Source organism: Mastigoproctus giganteus, chromosome 13, assembly GCF_048544385.1.
Source record: "Mastigoproctus giganteus isolate SK-2022 chromosome 13, ASM4854438v1, whole genome shotgun sequence".
NCBI lineage: Eukaryota > Metazoa > Arthropoda > Arachnida > Uropygi > Thelyphonidae > Mastigoproctus > Mastigoproctus giganteus.
This window is the reverse complement of record NC_143587.1, coordinates 164,558,737-164,574,531: the sequence shown is the minus strand read 5'-3', so window position 1 is coordinate 164,574,531 and position 15,795 is coordinate 164,558,737. Positions and strand designations below refer to the sequence as shown.

General features: G+C 37.7%; 1 protein-coding gene across 4 annotated transcripts in view; it reads right to left on the bottom strand.

Annotated features, from left to right (window-relative positions):
• The window catches only part of Oseg1 (intraflagellar transport protein Oseg1), a 540,669-nt gene that overhangs the window by 392,840 nt on the left and 132,034 nt on the right, over window positions 1-15,795 (bottom strand). For all 4 annotated transcript variants that reach the window (XM_090387737.1, XM_090387735.1, XM_090387736.1 and 1 more), the window contains one exon: window positions 3,207-3,398. In XM_090387737.1, the coding sequence (XP_090243863.1) occupies window positions 3,207-3,398 (192 nt within the window). The remainder of the gene's footprint in view (window positions 1-3,206; window positions 3,399-15,795) is intronic.

Here is a 15,795-nt window from a genome sequence, read left to right as displayed (position 1 = left end):
TTAAATTAGGGAGCCCAAAAGTGAACTCTAAATTATTAATTTCTCCTTAATTTAATTAAATGATAGTTTGATTTTTAAGTAAGTTGATGATATAGATGGGCACAGTGGTTAATAACATTAAAGAAAGTATGTTACTTCAAGATCTAGATAAGCTAGACATATGGGCTGAAAAACAACTATGACAATATTTGTTTTTCAGACCACAGCAATTCAGATTAAACATTAATAAAAACAAGATATTGCATTTGAGTAGCAATAATCTGAGAATATACCATCTGGGTTCTCTCAGCATGCAGATAGGCTGCTAGAACATTCTGTCAATGATGTTCAAGCACTTTGCCACAGGGAAAAGGTGATTATCCCATTGTATAAAGCAATAGTAATGCCACATTTGGAATACTGTATCCTGCTTTGGAAATCTCACTTTGGGAAGAACACAGATCTACTGGAAAGTGCACAGAGAAGAGAAACAAAATGAGTTGGGAACACAAAAGGGTATCACTATCATTTCCTGGTACCAACAGGATTCTGAAAACTGCAATATCTGGAAATTAACAGAGATAAGTACTCTTAATGGTTGGTAACAGCTTTTCTTGCTCTGAAATGATATAAACAAGAAACAAGGAGATAAAATTTAAATCCAAAAACAATTGTTGTAAAATAGATATGTACAGAAATTTGCTTCCAACCAGAGAGCAAATGATTATTTAAATAAACTTCCACTTGGTGGGCAGCATGAATAAATTCAAATAAGGATTAGAAAAAATTATTATAAGAAATGAACAAATGAAGTGGTTAAAATTTTATTTGTATTTATTTAGTTTATTAGTATTAGTTTATTTTATTATTAGTATTTAACATTAGTATTAATTTATTAGTATATTATTAATTATTTATTCGCCATATATTCCAGAATATAAATCAACTTATATTGAAAACTGAAACTGAAAGTTCATGCTTAATCATAAGCTTATTTACCAAATAAGTCAATCGTCTTTTTTTTTTTTTTTTTTACAGTCATATTTTGAGATGTCTATTACAGTAAAGTCCGTGACAGAACCACTGTATACTTTTTCATTCAATTATTTTGGTCCTTTCTTTCAAAAATTTACATTGTGATATTTTATTACACTGTACAACAAGCTATAAAGAAGGCAGTACATAGTATGACCTTATTTGTGTCACAAAATAAAAATCTACAGGTATGGATGATGAGGTAGTATTGCTCCTATTAATAAATGATTATTGGTACATGGAAGCACTAATTATATAATAGCTATTCCTCATTGCCTATTTAGTACTATACTAGTTTTGCATACTGGTTTCTCTATAAACAATGCCTCAATACAGAAGCAAGTTTGTTAAAAGAAGTTGACATTTGAAAAGTTTGGCATTTCCTTCTTGAAACTACTTTTCAAGAAGTGAATCTGAAAACATAGCTCTAAATGAATTCCATGAACTGTTTTTACCTGTTGAAGAAGAACAAATCCTAGTGTTACAATTTTTTTTTTTTTTATTTAAAAGGTGAGGAATAATTTATATTTGTATAAAAATATAAAAGTTTTAAATTGTGAATAATATACTGATATTAATTCCTGTCTTTTTAAATCTAACCACATATCTTTAATTCAAGTTTAGAATTATATGTTCCACATATAAGCAAAACTTAAAATATATATACCAGAATTAGCATTAGCAGAGGCATTTGATGCAAGAAAGCAAGCTTATTCAGCATCAGCCAAAAAAAAAAAAAAAAAAACCACTTCCACTTCACCCCTCTGTTCGTTCAAAATACCTGTCCAGCTGAGCCTTAAACTTATTTAGGCTATCAACTTCCACGACAAGGGATGGAAGTCTGTTCCACCAACCAACCACCCGCTGGCTAAAGGCAAATTTCCGCACGTCTATCCTACATCTGTCTTTCCTCAATTTGAATTTATGCCCTCTCAGGTGATTATTCTGAGCGAGAGGAAGAATCCCATTGGCATTGAGCATGCTCAAACCATTCAAAGCCTTATACACCTCTATCAGATCACCTCACCGGTGCCTAGTCTCCAGACACTGTAATTTGCAAAACTTAAGCCTTTCTTCGTAAGAGCAACCCTTTGTTCCATTCACTAATCTTGTTGCTCTTCTCTGTACTCATTCCAGCAGTTCTACATCCTTCTTGAAATGAGGCCTCCAGACCTGTATACAGTACTCTAGGTGTGGCCTGACCATTGCCTTATACAAGGGAATAATCACCTCCTTATCCCTGATAGAAAAATTCCTATATATCATTGACAATACACCATGAGCTACTCTTACAGCCCGTCTTCACTGTCAGAGAACTTCATATCTGCTGGCACAACCACCCCCAGGTCCCTTTCATTCTCTACCACTGTCAGTGTAGTACCACAGAGTTGATACGTTGCTCTGGGGTTGCTGTTTCCCATATGTAGTACTTTACATTTGTCAATGTTAAACTTCATTTGCCACCTCTCAGCCCATCTGCTAAACCTTTCCAGATCCTGTTGCAGCAGCATAGTGTCAGTAGTGTCCTTGACAACCCTGCCTACCTTTGTATCATCTGCAAATATACAGCATTCTTTTTTTTTTTAATTTCTTTTTTATTTTTGATTGATGATGAATTGAACAAACTTTGCTTTTTTACATCAAACTGCCAACTAGTATCCACTAGCATTCTAACATTTTAACACAGATAAAAATGTTAAGAATCCTTACAGATAAAAGCCAAAATATAAAATATCGAAGGACTCATCTATGGCAGAAAAATATCATACTAAAATGTATTCTCTAAACTTCAGCCTAATGGATTATGCTGAAATTTAGCACTCTTATATTTCTTCCCCACCTTACACATAGTAGGTGGGGAAGAATATTAAACATGCTAAATTTCTAAATTAAGAAACATGCTTTTCATGATCCAAATTTCTCTTTACTCACCGGAACATTGCAATCAGCCATTGTAGTGAAATTTAAGTAATCTAAATGCATTACGTATTTACTGATTGATCATTTAAGAAATTCATAAATGTTGTTCAACACACTGAACTTACAAATTAAATATATACAAGTATGCCAGAGTAAATAATACATGCATGAAAGTACAATATTCAGTGATAACTCTGAAATTAATAAAAGTTTCAGAACCATAATTCACAATTAACAATTGAAAAAAATCTATTTTAACAGAGAACACTTACCAAATGATTGGATTCAGGCCTTGATGCACAACACCAGACCCATGCTTGTTGTTCAGCAACAGGCCCAACTATTATTCCTTCTTTCGTGTAAAGAAGAGTTTGCTTGTTTGAACCACATAGGAGAAGGTATTCTCCATTTGAGAAATAGTTTACACAGGTTGGATCAAATGACAAAGTCCTTTCTTTCCCTACCTGAAAGTTATATATGGTTCAGTGAAGTACAGGTCACAAAAAAAAAAAAAAAAAAAAAAACACAAGTGGCAAATGACCTCATAAAATTTAATAAGAAATTTGTTGAAATTTACTCTCAATTTTACACACTTCACAATAAATAAAATTTTCCTCCATAGCACAATAATCTCCTATCCATATAAATATCTGCTGAGCTTCAACAACATAAAACAACTCACATGATTTTAACTTTGCTGTCTGCCATTCGTTTGGGGAGTTCTGGGTTTAATTCGGAAGGTATTTCTCACATCTTTTTCAATCAAAGTTATAATTTGTTGACTTCAAAGTAGGGTTTTTCCTTGTGAATTGAACAAGCCCCAGGGTTTTTCCCTGGGGCTTGTTCAATACACACAACACGCAAATCAGCACACAAACATAACACATGCACAGACCACCATAGGAGTGCTATGAGTGAGGAAGTATAGAACTCAGTTAACAAAGAACAACATGTGATTATTATTAGTCACAAAATTATATATAATATCTTAAAATTTCCAACATGGTAATAGTAATATAGTGCAAGAAACCCACAGGCTTTTGCTGCACTCACTGGAAGGGGGGAAAAAGGGTAGATAATAAAATAAAAATTATTTGCTTCCCTCCTCATATAGGTAACTATCCAGTTGACATTTGTCCTCAACTACCAGTAAAGGCAACCTATTTTTATGGGTAGCACTAACCCCAGAGTAATGTACCAACTGGGTGGTACTACACTCAGGGTAGCGGAGAATGAAGAGGCCCTGTGGGTAATTGTGCAGTTAGATATGAAGTTTTCTGAGCAGTACAAAAAGGCTGCAAGAGTAGTTCATGGTGTCTTGTCAATGATATACAGGAATTTTGTTAGCAGGGATAAGGGGGTGATTGTTCCCTTGTATAAGGCAATAGTTAGACCACACCTTGAGTACTGTATACAGGTCTGGAGACCTCATTTTAGGAAAGATATAAAGTTGCTGGAACAAGTACAGTCTGTCCTCATATAGCACGATAGTTGCGTTCCTAGAAATCCTCGTGCAATGCAAAATCGTGCAATATAAACAACAGGCCCTATGGGAAAAGTAGGGTTAGGTGCCGACCACCCAAGATTGAACACACATTTGGAACCAAAACATTACCAAACACAATAAATAATCGGGCAATTTTAATCGTTATAAAATACTTACGTATTTTATAACGATTAAAATACGTAATAAAAATATTATATTATAATAAAGTATTTTTAGTATTTTTTAATATTAAAAAAGTATTTTTTACGAATAAAATACGTATTTTATTCGTAAAAAAATTATTATATTAAATAAAATAGTCGTAATAAAATACTTACGTATTTTATAATACGTAAGTACTGTATAAATTATAATACGTAAGTCGTAATAAAATATTGCTAATGCTTTTGCTTCTATCGTAAGCAAACTTGCTTTTTGTTTGATTTTCTATCCAAACAGATGACAGCCGTTCCATCTCTTCCAATTCTTTGTGTCTTAATCTAATGGATTTTAATTACACTGAGTTGTTTTTATTTTCTCTGCATTCTTTCTAATTCTCGGCGTTGCCTGATTTAGGTCTATAGCACGTGCAATATCACATGGCCTTTCATTTCGCTCAAAGCGTTTCACAATTTCATATTTTTTCTCTATCGACAGAGGCGGACAGAAGCCTTACGGGGGAAATCACGGTGGGCCGGGGGCCGGTGTGATTTTGGCCATAAACCGTAGTATGAGGCCACTATAAATTTTCCCTGTTAAGAATTTTTGATCCAGTCCGCCTCTGTTTATCGATATTGCTTTTCTTTTTCTCTCTGAATCTGCAGTGTCTTCACCAGGACGTTTCCTTTTCACACCTTTTAAGTATTTTACTCATTTTTAGGGAATAAAGCACAATTACACAATGAGGAGGCACGCTTGATACACATAAACAAAGCTGCGCGCGTGTAGCAACTGAATAAACAACACCGTAAAGGCAGAGATACACTATTAACACCTCACATTTTACTAAAGCACATTTCTGGGGGTTACTACCATAAAACAATAAAACAATTTACAGTTGCGTTTCTGCTAGTGAAATCTGTTATAAACTGGTAGTAAACTCCATCTAATTGCATTTGCTATTATATCGATAACTGGAATTGTGTTGGTTTTTACGTTATTATGGTGAAATGTGTTTCCCCTTTACTGATATAAAAAAACATAAATACATTTTCAAAATCTTCTTCATTCCTATCGTGTTGCGTTCAGTTGGGGTGATTCCGCGTTCGACTGCCATTTCTTATAAACACAAAGGCGAATCGTGTATAAGCGAATTCGGTTCGTGTTATATAAGATAACGTTCCCCTATTTATAAATCGTGTATGATCGAATTCGTGTAATGCAAACACGTGTTATACGAGGACCGACTGTACAGAGAAGGGCAAAGAGATTGGTGTTACCAATCTCTTTGGTAACACCAAATCAAAAGTTCTGCAAATTGCAGCTTCTAGAGACTAGGCACCTGTGACGTGATCTAATTGAGGTGTATAGGGCCTTGAATGCATTGAACAAGCTCAATGCTAACTGGGATTCTTTCTCTTGCTCAGATTACTCACCTGGGGGGGGCATAAATTCAAATTGATTCAAAATTCAAAAATTCATTTTTTTGAATATGTTTGAATTTGAATTAAATTCAAATTTTTTTTGCCGTACCTGTGCAGAACACTTCACATACCAATGAAAACACTAGGTTTGACTGATATAATTAGCATTTTCCCACCAGTAGCTAGTAGTCTTGATTGCTTTACTATAAAACAAACCATAATTGTGAATAATTATTAGGGAACTAACAAAATACAGTGGAACTAATTTCTAACAGTTTTTCTAGATAAGAAATACATATTCACTGGTAAGTGGAAAAAATATGATACTCCAGGAAGAGAAATATTCATGGAGTATCACATTTTGCCTTAATTATTTAAGATATGTAGTGTTACCCAAAAGTTCCGGAAATGTATTTATAAAATAAATTAGACTCACCCTGGGTCTTGTTCGCTACCGTCACCTTTGAAATAGTCCCCTTTAGAGCGTAAACACCTATCTCAGTGCTTCTCCCATGATTTGAATGAGTCCTAAAAGTCCTTCTTCGTCATAGTGTTCAACACTGCCTGCGATTTGGTTTTTATATCCTCTACACTGTCAAATCTTTGACCCTTTAAGTTGATTTTCATTCTTGGGAAGAGAAAGAAGTCGCAGGGGACTATGTCTGTCAAATAAGAGGGGTGGGGGATGATTGTCATGTTGGTGGATGCCAAAAACTGTGCCACAGTGAGAGATGTATGGGGAGGCGCATTGTCATGATGAAGGACCCAGTTCTTGGTGCGCCACTTTTCTGGATGTTTCCTCCTGATGCCTTAACAGCCTCAGGATATAGCAGTAGAACTTTGTGTTGACGGCCAGACTGTCAACTTTGTGTTGATGGTGTAGCCAGAAGGGGCAAATTCCTTATAGATAATCCCATCAATGTCCAAAAAACAGGTCAGCATGGACTTCACATTGCTCCTCACTTGTCAGGCTTTCTTCGGTCGTGGCAGAAATGGGCTCTTCCACTGGGATGATTGTTGCTTGGTTTCTTAGTCATACCCATATACACCAGTGACAACCACAGAAAGGAAGTTTTGATCACTCCTGGCCCATTCTTGAAGATCTGTTGTTGTTTTTGTTTTTTAGGAGAATTAGACTAAGGCCATATTGCTCCAGGAATATGCGGTGGTCATTCCCTGACCTTTCCACATCCTCCGTATTTGGTGATGACGGGCTCGAACCCCTGTCTAATCAAGAAGCGTGTGCTACGCACTGCTGCTCCTTCCCACCTGGATACGGAGGCACCAACTGAAGATCTCTGCTAACTTTCATGTGACGCTGCTTTTGTTCTTCACTCAGTAACTGTGGCAAGAACTTGGCCGCAGTCCTCCTCATCTTCAACTCGTCTGACAAAATCTGCTGACACATGCCATATGATAGTCCTACAATAACACAAATGTAGTGAATGGTCCACCTGCGGTCTTCACAGATCACCGCCCAAACTTTTGTGACATTTTCCGGGGTGGTGCTCGATGATGGACGCCCAGAGCGATCATCATCAACTGACATTCGACCATTTTTAAAACGGTTAAACCAGTAGGGGTCTGCATCTGGCGTAAAGCATTGTCACCAAACGCTTGTTTCAATTTATTATGTGTTTCCGCTGTTGCATCATTAAATATTCAATGACTCCATCCAGCCCAATGCCACGTGGTACACTGATTCACAAAGGATGCATGCAGTGTTACCTAGCACCACAAGTCTGTACTAGACGTAGTTCCTGCGCAACATCCAAATTTTGGGAACATTTGGGTAGCACCTTGTATATGAGACCTCATATATATAGCATCTCATATATACAAGATGTCTCAAAAATACACGGCATAACTTCGGAATGAGTTCCTCATATGTAGACAATAAAAATATTTTATATCAACATAGTTCCGGAAATGCTTGGTTCACGAATTATTAACCGGAATGTCTTATCTCCCACAGGTGATTTCCTTCATCATAAGGTACTAACAGAATCTGGTGATTTTTCCATTCTAACCATGTACTCAAATCAGGAGCAAGCAGATATGCACTTTATGTATGGTTTGGCAGATGGTAATGCTCTCGAGGGTCATTGTCTGTACCACGAAAGGTTCCCAGAACAAAGATGTCCAGACAGGAAAACGCTTGACGGTATTCATCGCCGCCTTTGTGAACATGGGACCTTTACACCTCGTGCTGCCGACAGAGGACGACCAAGGTCTACACCTCCTGAAGTAGAGGAGGAGATTTTTGATGTTGTGCATGTCACTCCTTGAATCAGCACACACAGAATAGCAATGCAACTGGCTGTTCAATGTTTGACTATTTGGAGAGTGTTGCGAGAACAACTGTATCCTTACCATCTGCAATAGGTACAGGCCTTATCACCAGCAGAATCTGGTGGTTAATGTTCTGCGCGTCTGCACGAATAATGTTCTGCCAGTGGTTCTTGCAGCAGCGTGATACAACTCCTCACTTTCCTGCCTTGGTGATATTCACAGATTAAGCACAGTTCACACGAGACAGAATCCAAAACTTTCACAATCAGCATGTATGAGCTGAGGAAAACCCACATGCAATTCTTCCATGACCAACAGCAGTTCAGCCTGAACATCTGGGCAGGTGTTTTTGGTGATAAGTTATTTGGGCCTCATGTACTTCCAAACAAACTCACAGGGCAGGCGTAGAGAAATTTTCTGGAAAACAACATGGCTGATTTCTTGGATGACACGCCACTGATCATTTGTCAACAAGGACACTTCGTGCACTATGGCGCTCCCGCACATTTCAGCCACTTAGCCCGCAATACAAGCAATACAAAACATGCCAGGAATTTGGCATCATCTTCACGAGACGTCGATGTGAGGCCTGTATTCAGGCAGAAGGTGGACATTTCGAACAATTACTATAAGGTGATGTGAACAGTTATGTGTCATAGACAGACCTCCAAAACTCGGAGACCAAGCATTTCCGGAACTATGTTGATACAAAATATTTTTATTGTCTACATATGAGGAATTCATTCCTGAAGTTATGCCGTGTATTTTTGAGACACCCTGTATAGCACCTCCAGTAAATAAATGCTCAATTTTAGTACTAGGTGGCATATAATACAAGAAAGAAAGCATATGAATTAGCAGTAAAAAAAAAAAACTTACATCGAATGCCCATTCCCTCCAATAATTTGTCTAGTTGTTCCTATAATTTATTCAAACTATCCCACTTCCAACAACAATAGATGGAAGTTTGTTCCAAATGATTTTGATTTTTGTTCCAAAAATCAAACAACTGCTGTCTGAAGGCAACCATCCTTCCACAATTAGAATTTATGTCCTTTCATATTCCAGAGAAGGGAAATGAGATTGGAGAAGGGAATGAAGGGTGGTCCTACCAAGAAAGACTTCAGTTCTGGAAATTGCAGAATCTGGTGGCTAGGCATCTGCAAAGTGATCTGATTAAGGTGTTGAATGCCATCAGCAATGAGCTTGTTTAATCCATTCAATGCCTTAAACATCTCAATCAGATCACCTTGCAGGTGCCTAGCCACCAGATGCTGCATTTTGCAGAACTGAAGCCTTTCATTTCCCTTCTCCAATCTCACTGCCCTTCTCTACACTCAATCTAGCAGATCTGCACCTTTCCTAAAAGGAGGCCTCCAGACCTGCATGGAGTACTCAAGATTTGGTCTAACTATTGCCTTATACTATGCGATAATCACATCTTTATCCCTGCAAGTAAAATTCTTATAGACCATTGGCAAAACCAGATGTCAGGACTGCTCAGAGAACTTAATATCTAACTGCACAATTACTTCCCCCCCAAATCTTTTTCATTTTACCATATCTAAATTAACATACACACATTTGGTACGTTCAATTGGGAATACTGCTACCATATGCAGTTTTGCATATGTCAATGTTGAATTTCAATTGATATTTTGCAGACATCAGCATAATTTTTCTAGATCTTGTTGCAGTAGCATAGGTGGTAGATGACTTTCATCAACCAGTGAAATACCACCACTTTGCTTATTGGAGGCTTGAAGTGGTGAAACCCATGTTTAGTCTCTAGAGCAAAGTTTCCGGCATCCCCCCCCCCCATACTTCTCCTTCAACCCATGCACACGGTGCTGAGTACTATAGGTTTTGATGCCTTTCGTGTTTGGGGTTTTCATATAAAAAAAAAAAAAAAGCATACCTTGATTGGTGCGATTACCATCCTGCCGACCTTAGTATCTCAGATATTAAGATCAATATCATTAATAAATGTAGGGCTCACATCTGGTGAGTAGGGGCTTGGCACACCCAGGGTCCTGAGCTGGATATCATCATTCTTCTTCTCTTTCTTGGTGATTTCTTTCTACCCCACCCCCTCTCTCTCTCTCTCTCTCTCTCTCTCTCTCTCTCTCTCTCTCTCTCTCTTCTCTCTCTCAGGGTAGAAAAATTTTTTGGCTGGTGCAGCATAAGCCTCAGGCTTCCTTGCACCATATGGCTAATAATAATAATAATAATAATAATAGAAAATAAAAATTGGCCCAGCATTGAACACTAGGGTACCACACTACACTAATAAAATTAATACGGAGGATTGAATCTTCCTCAAGTTCTAAGGCTATTTTCTACATCAAGGTCCCGAAATGTCTCCGTAAAAAGAAATCTAGTGGAGTCAAACCCGGGAACTGGGTTGACCATGGCAGTATCAACATAGCAGTATATGGATTGGTTGACCCAATCCATATCTCCTGCTATATTGCAGTTTTTGACCATTAATAACCACTCTCTGCACTCAACCAGGCCTTTTATCCATAGAAGTAGCTTGCACTTAATCCCACATCTACATTGCTCCAATTCATACAGTTGTCTTTTATGTGCAACACTATCAAAAATTTTTCCGAAATCCAAATATATGATATCAAAGTAATTTTTTGCAGCCAGTTCCTCTGTTACTGTATCATAATATCCAAAAAGATTAGTCACAGAAGATTGTCCCTTAACAAATCCATGCTGTAACTGCAGTATAACTGCACTGTTGTCTATATGTACTCATGAGTCATTAGGCTATAACACTCCAACTTTCATTTTTGCTTTTCTAGTACTTATCACACTGAACTAAATCAAAATTGCACTACTCACCCATATAAACTGGATGCACTATCTTAGATTTTACATGTTTCTTAACCTACATTACTTTTTTAACCAGTAATGTCATTATTTTCCCTGGAACAGAAGTTAAGCTAACAGGTCTGTAATTACTTATATCACCTTTTGATCCCCTTTGTGAGTTTGGATTCATTTGCACATCACAGTCAATAGGGACCTTTCCTGAATCCAAAGATGTTTCGATAGTTATGGCAAAAGGTTTGCTTACATCCTTTGCTGTCTCCCTTAATATAACTGGATAGATCCTATCCACCACAGGTCCTTTTTTATGTTTAGCTTCAATTATTGCTCTTCCACTTTCCACAAAGTGATCACAAAAGCATTTAGCTCCCTCTTAGAGTTTGATAAACTTCTGTCATCCCTTTCCTAAAGATCATAAACAGTAGTAGTAGTAGTAGTGGCATGTGACGCAAGAAAGCATGTGCATGAGCTTATGCAGCATCAGCCAAAAAAAAAAAAAAAAAATCACACCATTCCCTCCAAATGCCTGTCCAGTTCCTCCTTGAATTTATTCAATCTATCAACTTCCACAACGACAGATGGAAGTTCGTTCCAAAAATTAACCACCCGCTGGTTAAAGGCAAATTTCTGCACATATATTCTACATCTGTCTTTTCTTAATTTGAATTTATGCCCACTTAGGTTCGTAATTTGAACAAGTGGAAGGATCCCATGAGAATTCAGAGTGCTCAACCCATTCAAGGCCTTATACACCTCAATCAGATTACCGTGCAGGTGCCTAGTCTCCAGCCACTGCAATTTGCAGAACTTAAGCCTCTCTTGGTAAGAGGATCCCTTCATTCCCCTCAACAATTCTGTTGCCCTTCTCTGTACATGCTCAAGTAAATCTACATACTTCCTAAAATGAGGCCTCAGACCTGTATGCAGTACTCAAGGCGTGGCCAGACCATTGCCTTATACAGAGGGATAATCACATTCTTTTCCCTGCTAGCAAAATTCCTATATATCATTGACAAAACGCCATGACCTGCCCTGGCAGCCTATCTGCATTGCTCAGAAAACGTCATATCTGCCTGCACAATTACTCCCAGATCTTTTTCATTTTCTACCACCTTAAGGGTAGTACCACACAGTTGGTATGTTTCTCTGGGGTTACTTCTACCCATATGCAATACTTTGCATTTGTCAAGGTTAAACTTAAGTTGCCACTTCTTAGCCCATCTGCCCAAATTATCTAGATCCTGTTGCAGTAGCACACTGCCATTACTGTCATTAACAACCCTGCCAACCTTTGTATCATCTGCAAACTTTGACATTAGCCCTGATATACCTTCATCAATATCACTGATAAATATACAAAACAACAGTGGACCCAACACCGAACCCTGTGGGACTCCACTAATAACATTAGTCCACGAAGAGCAGCACCCATTGATTACCCCCCTCTGTCTTCTCCCATTTAACCATCCTTTCATACATTTTAGCAACTTACCCTTAATACCATTCTGCTCCAATTTGTACAATAGTCTTTCATGCGGAACAGTGTCAAAAGCTTTGTTGAAATCCAAATATATATCAAAATTATATTTTGCATCCAGTTCCTTTGTAACCACATCATAATATCTTATCAAATTTGTCAGACAAGACTTTCCCTTAACAAACCCATGCTGTGTCTGAATTATTGACAGTAAGAACATTGACATCAATTGACATCTAATGTGATTCAACCCATTCCTTCTATTGTTAATATAAGTAGAGAAGTCTTTGCTGCTTTTCTTTGGAAGTCATAATCTGTCTTGATTGCAGACTAGTTTATATCTACAATAGATTTCCATTATCACCTGATACTATATAGGCACCCCATGCATTTTTCTTCTCTGCCACAAGTCTCAGCACTTTATCTGAGATTCATTAAGTCTAAGCCTTAACAAACCCATGCTGTGTCTGAATTATTGACATACATAATTTACAGTACAGGCAACCCCAAAACCAAATCAATTCAGAGGATGATAGCACAGTACTTCTACAACACGGTTTCACTCTAACATGATTGATAAATTGCAGCAATACTCGCACAACATGGTACTTATATAACATGGTGTCACTCTAACACGGTTAGAAAATTTCAGTAAACTTCGCGTAACAGGGTATTTTTTAGCTTTCATATGTGCGGGGAAAACCCTGCTATTATGTTGGATGTTATTTCCCTCTTTTTTGAATCCCTGCTGCTGACTCGCTAGTGAAAAAAAAAAAATTTTTATTGGGAAATCTCTGTATTTTATTTTGTTGGGAAATTTATTGAGAAATCCCTGTATTTTATTCTATTGGATAGAACTCCAGGCAATCCAAAAGATTTAAGTCATCCAAACGTTGAAGTTATGTTCTTACCACCACAGTTGTACTAGATTAATACAAGTTCTTTCATTCAGCCATTAGATCAAGGCATTATATCCACCTTTAAAAGTGATTACATCAGAAAATCGTTACAATGGATTTTGGAAAAAATTGATTCCAATCTATTGAAGTAATAAAGGCCTTGGAACATTTCTCAGTTGTGGACTGTATCAGAACCATAGTTTTAAAAAGTTAAATGCATGTGGAAAAATGTATGGCCAAAGTCAATTCATTCGGGAAACATGGTTGAACCGGGAGAAAACAGAATCGGTGTGATAGTAGAACTGCTAAGTCGGTAGGAGAGGAACGTTTTGATAATATGACTATTGAAGCTCTCATGGGTAGCACCATTGATAGAATCGCCCTCCTCCCCACACCAGGGAGCAAAGACCTGAGTTTGAATCCCATCAATGATGGGAGGAATTTTTATGGGTCTTTTTCAAAACATGGCTGAGTCAGTCAGGCTCAGGTGAGGGTAGCATGGCTTTTTCTCCCAGAAACTCAGGTTTTTCGTCCAGAAAAACAGAAAATCAACCTCACGACACACAATTTATAGATAATATACACAGAGTAACGTGGCCTTAGTCATCTATGTTCTTAAAAAAATTAAAAAAAGATATGATTACTGAAGACGTTCAAGAATTACTGGTAGAAAAAGAGGCTGGGGAAGCAGATTTGATGGAAATGGTATCGTAGGCAAAATCAAATCAATTCAGAGGATGTTAGCGTAGATGAAAATTCTAAACTTCCAAAGTTTCACTAAAATGCAAACAGGAAGGCATATAGTTAGCCGAGCAATTAGAATCTTATTTTTTGAATGCAGATTCTTGAATTAAAGGAGGCCAAAGTTAGCATTAGCATTAGTAGAGGCATTTGATACAAGAAAGCAAGCTTATGCAGCATCAGCCAAAAAAAAAAAATAAATAAATAAAAAATAACCATTTCCACTTCACCCCTCTGTTCGCTCGAAATACCTGTCCAGATTAGCCTTAAACTTATTTAGGTTAACTTCCACAACAAGGGATGGAAGTCTGTTCCACCAACCAACCACCCGCTGGCTAAAGGCAAATTTCCTCACGTCTATCCTACATCTGTCTTTCCTCAATTTGAATTTATGCCCTCTCAAGTGATTATTCTGAGCAAGAGGAGGAATCCCATCAGCATTGAGCATGCTCAAACCATTCAAGGCTTTATACGCCTCTATCAGATCACCTCGCTGGTGCCTAGTCTCCAGACACTGTAATTTGCAAAACTTAAGCCTTTCTTCGTAAGAGCACCCCTTTGTTCCATTCACTAATCTTGATGCCCTTCTCTGTACTCGTTCCAGCAGCTCTACATCCTTCTTGAAATGAGGCCTCCAGACCTGTATACAGTACTCTAGGTGTGGCCTGACCATTGCCTTATACAAGGGAATAATCACCTCCTTATCCCTGCTAGAAAAATTCCTATATATATCATTGACAATACACCATGAACTACTCTTGCAGCCCATCTGCACTGCTGAGAGAACTTATATCTGACTGCACAACCACCCCCAGGTCCCTTTCATTCTCTATCACTGTCAGTGTAGTACCACAGAGTTGATACGTTGCTCTGGGGTTGCTGTTTCCCATATGTAGTACTTTACATTTGTCAATGTTAAACTTCATTAGCCACCTCTCAGCCCATCTGCTCAAACTTTCCAGATCCTGTTGCAGAAGCATAGCGTCAGTAGTGTCCTTGACAACCCTGCCAACCTTCATATTGTCTGCAAACTTAGACATTAAGCTTCATATACCATCATCAATATCATTTATAAATACAGAAAACAATAATGGACCCAATACTAAACCCTGAAGGACTACACTAATAACATTAGTCCACGATGAGCAGTGTCCACTGATTACCACTCTCTGTCTTCTCCCTCTCAACCACCCCTTTATCCATAGCAGCAATTTGCCTCCAATGCCACACTGCTCCAATTTGTGATTCAGTCTTCCATGTGCAAGTATCAAAAACCGTTCTAAGATCCAAGTATATAATATCAAAGTCATTCCCTGCATCCAGTTCTTTTGTGACTGCATCATAGTATCCAATCAAATTGGTCAGGCAAGTCTTCCCCTTAACAAAACCATGCTGTGTCCGAGCTATAACTGAAGTCTTGACTAGATGATCCTGCAGTGCTTCTTTAACCAGTGCCTCCATTAATTTTCCGGGAACAGAAGTTAAACTAATAGGTCTATAATTACTTGTGTCAGCCTTTGATCCTCCTTTGTGAATTGGGGT